The sequence below is a fragment of the Poecilia formosa genome, unplaced genomic scaffold, assembly GCF_000485575.1.
Source record: "Poecilia formosa unplaced genomic scaffold, Poecilia_formosa-5.1.2 Scaffold512, whole genome shotgun sequence".
NCBI classification, from domain to species: domain Eukaryota; kingdom Metazoa; phylum Chordata; class Actinopteri; order Cyprinodontiformes; family Poeciliidae; genus Poecilia; species Poecilia formosa.
In genome coordinates this window covers 319917-322187 of record NW_006800451.1, presented here as the reverse complement: position 1 = coordinate 322187, position 2271 = coordinate 319917, and the positions used below count along the sequence as shown (strand labels likewise).

Sequence of the window (2271 nt, the reverse complement as noted above, 5' to 3'; positions counted from 1 at the left end):
CGATGATGTAACGAGCGTGCTGTTACCCTGGCGATGATGTAACGAGCGTGCTGTTACCCTGGCGATGATGTAACGAGCGTGCGGCTACCTTGGCGATGATGTAGACGCAGCAGAGCAGCAGTTGGTCCAGGTGCCGGTCCTTCATCAAGTCGCTGCAGTGAACCAAAACGTGCTCAAAACACGTCCAGATTTTCCCACGCAGTTCCGACGACACGTCCAGCTTCAGGCACAGATCTCTGAGCCGCACACTGGACAGATGGTACACCTGGAGGAGGCCAGAGGTCCGGGAGGTCAGAGGTCAAGGACACTCCTCCGGCTGTTTTCCGGTTCCTACCTTCCTGAAGAACAGAGCCAGTGACCCGGTTCGCCGCGGCCGCCCGGTTCCTGCCTGGGGCTCGGTGCTGGAGGTCGCCGTGGCGACGGCAACCCGACCCGGGGACGAGGTCAGCAGGAACTGAGCCGTGACGACGCCGGAGGAGTCGCAGGGTTGGACCGGGATCAGGGCGAACGTTCGCTCACCTGCACTCAGAACACAGAGCGGTTCTGGTTCTGTTAGATCTCAGCTAGACTCACATCACTAGACCAACTCATTTCAGGCTGAAAAGTTACTGCTACGGTAGTTTAACCAGGACCAGAACCAGACCCACCTTGGAGTGGGATGCTGAGCACGGCGCTCTGTCCTCCGTTCTTCTGGCTCGTGCCAAACGTCAGCCTCTTGGCCGGAGACGGCATCGGGCTGACGGCAACGTTCAGGCCAGCAGGGGGCGCCGGCGGGTCGTCGCCAAAGAGCCGGCGCTTGGCACTGCCGGCGGCCGGAGAGCTGTACCGGTCATGGACCGACAGCGGAGACACAGGAACTTCTGGAAGGAGAGAAAACCGTCGGGATCCGTGGAAACCGTGACAAACGTGAGAGGGCAGGAAACTGACCTTTCCGTGAACTTCCCAGACCTGACCTGAACTCCCTGATCCGAGGGTGGATGATGGGAGACTGGGCCATCAGTGGCAGATGAGACTGGCCGTTAGAGGAACCGGAACCAGAACCCGGATCCAGACAAGACGAGAAGTTCACCTGCACAGAGACGGACGCCACTGGATAATATCTGGATGATTCCAGGAATCAGGAGAACGTTCATGTCGTTTCACTCTGATTTTCAGAATAAACACTTCCTGGGATTCATGACGAGCCAGAACCAGAACCAGAACCAGAACCGGTTCGTATTTTAAGCAGAGATGAGACGCTGAAAGCTTCGTTCCTGTCGATGTTCTCGGTTCTGGTCTGGGCTCCTTCTGCATGACACGGATCAGCCTGGCGTTTCATCCAGCCATAAATTACAGGAAACTTTGGAGAAATTAACTCTAAACCAGTTTATCTTCTGAAATGAGGGATCAAAATAGTTTTACCGAGTTAAAAATGATTACATATTGTTAATTTATGAAGACGCTTCGCCTGCTGATGTTTGTTCAGTTGCTTCTGGACAGGAAGGACAGATGTGTTCATGTCGCTGCAGGCTGCTCACCTCCTCCACCGTGGGGACTTTCCCGCCGGCGGCCTCCAGCGCGCTCCACAGGGCGGAGTCCGAGGCCCAGGCCCGGCTCTCCAGAACCTGCTCCTCGATGGCGTTCAGATGCTTCACCATGTCGCGGGACAGACCTTCCTCTGAGCGGATGAACACCTCGATCACCTGCAACAGAACCAGCTGCAGTCTGCCGCCGCGCAGAGCGCCAGCAGGAAACGGAAACCTGCCGCCGGTTCTCCCTCTAAACGCTCTGAACAGCGGCAGGCCGAGACGAACTTGGCCCGGCGATTGATTTAATGAAGGATGCATGAAAAACGCTAGCTACCTAGCTTGCTAGCATAGCTACATTAGCAGCTAGTTAGCGGTAGCTTCAACCGCCTTGAGTCACAGAATGCAGTGAGAGGATCGATGCGAAATATTGATAACGATACCAAGTCAGTATCAGATCAATCTCAGCATGGAAAGATCAATATTTTAGCTTCAGATTCTCTCCACAGATTTTATTTCATTTTACTGTCATTTAATCAAAACAGTTTGATCATTTTTTGCACTTTATTTACGAAAAATTCTCACAAATTGGTTCTGTCTTTCTGTTTCTGATGCTCATGTTTTATTTTGTAAGCATAAACTTTGTCCAAATTCTGTCCAAAATTTTAACTAATTTAAAGAAAAAAATGGAAAAACACCTTAAGGTCAGAGGTTTGGTGACATTTCAGAGCTAAACAATAAAAATGATGGGTGATGAAAACTAATG

General features: G+C 52.2%; 1 protein-coding gene across 2 annotated transcripts in view; it reads right to left on the bottom strand.

Moving 5' to 3' along the window:
* Nucleotides 1-2271, bottom strand: part of rbl1 (retinoblastoma-like 1 (p107)) — a 17263-nt gene that overhangs the window by 4883 nt on the left and 10109 nt on the right. For both annotated transcript variants that reach the window (XM_007579216.2, XM_007579217.2), the window contains exons 13-17: nt 1518-1682; nt 928-1069; nt 648-860; nt 335-519; nt 89-265 (exon numbers count right to left, since the gene is read on the bottom strand). In XM_007579216.2, the coding sequence (XP_007579278.1) occupies nt 89-265; nt 335-519; nt 648-860; nt 928-1069; nt 1518-1682 (882 nt within the window). The remainder of the gene's footprint in view (nt 1-88; nt 266-334; nt 520-647; nt 861-927; nt 1070-1517; nt 1683-2271) is intronic.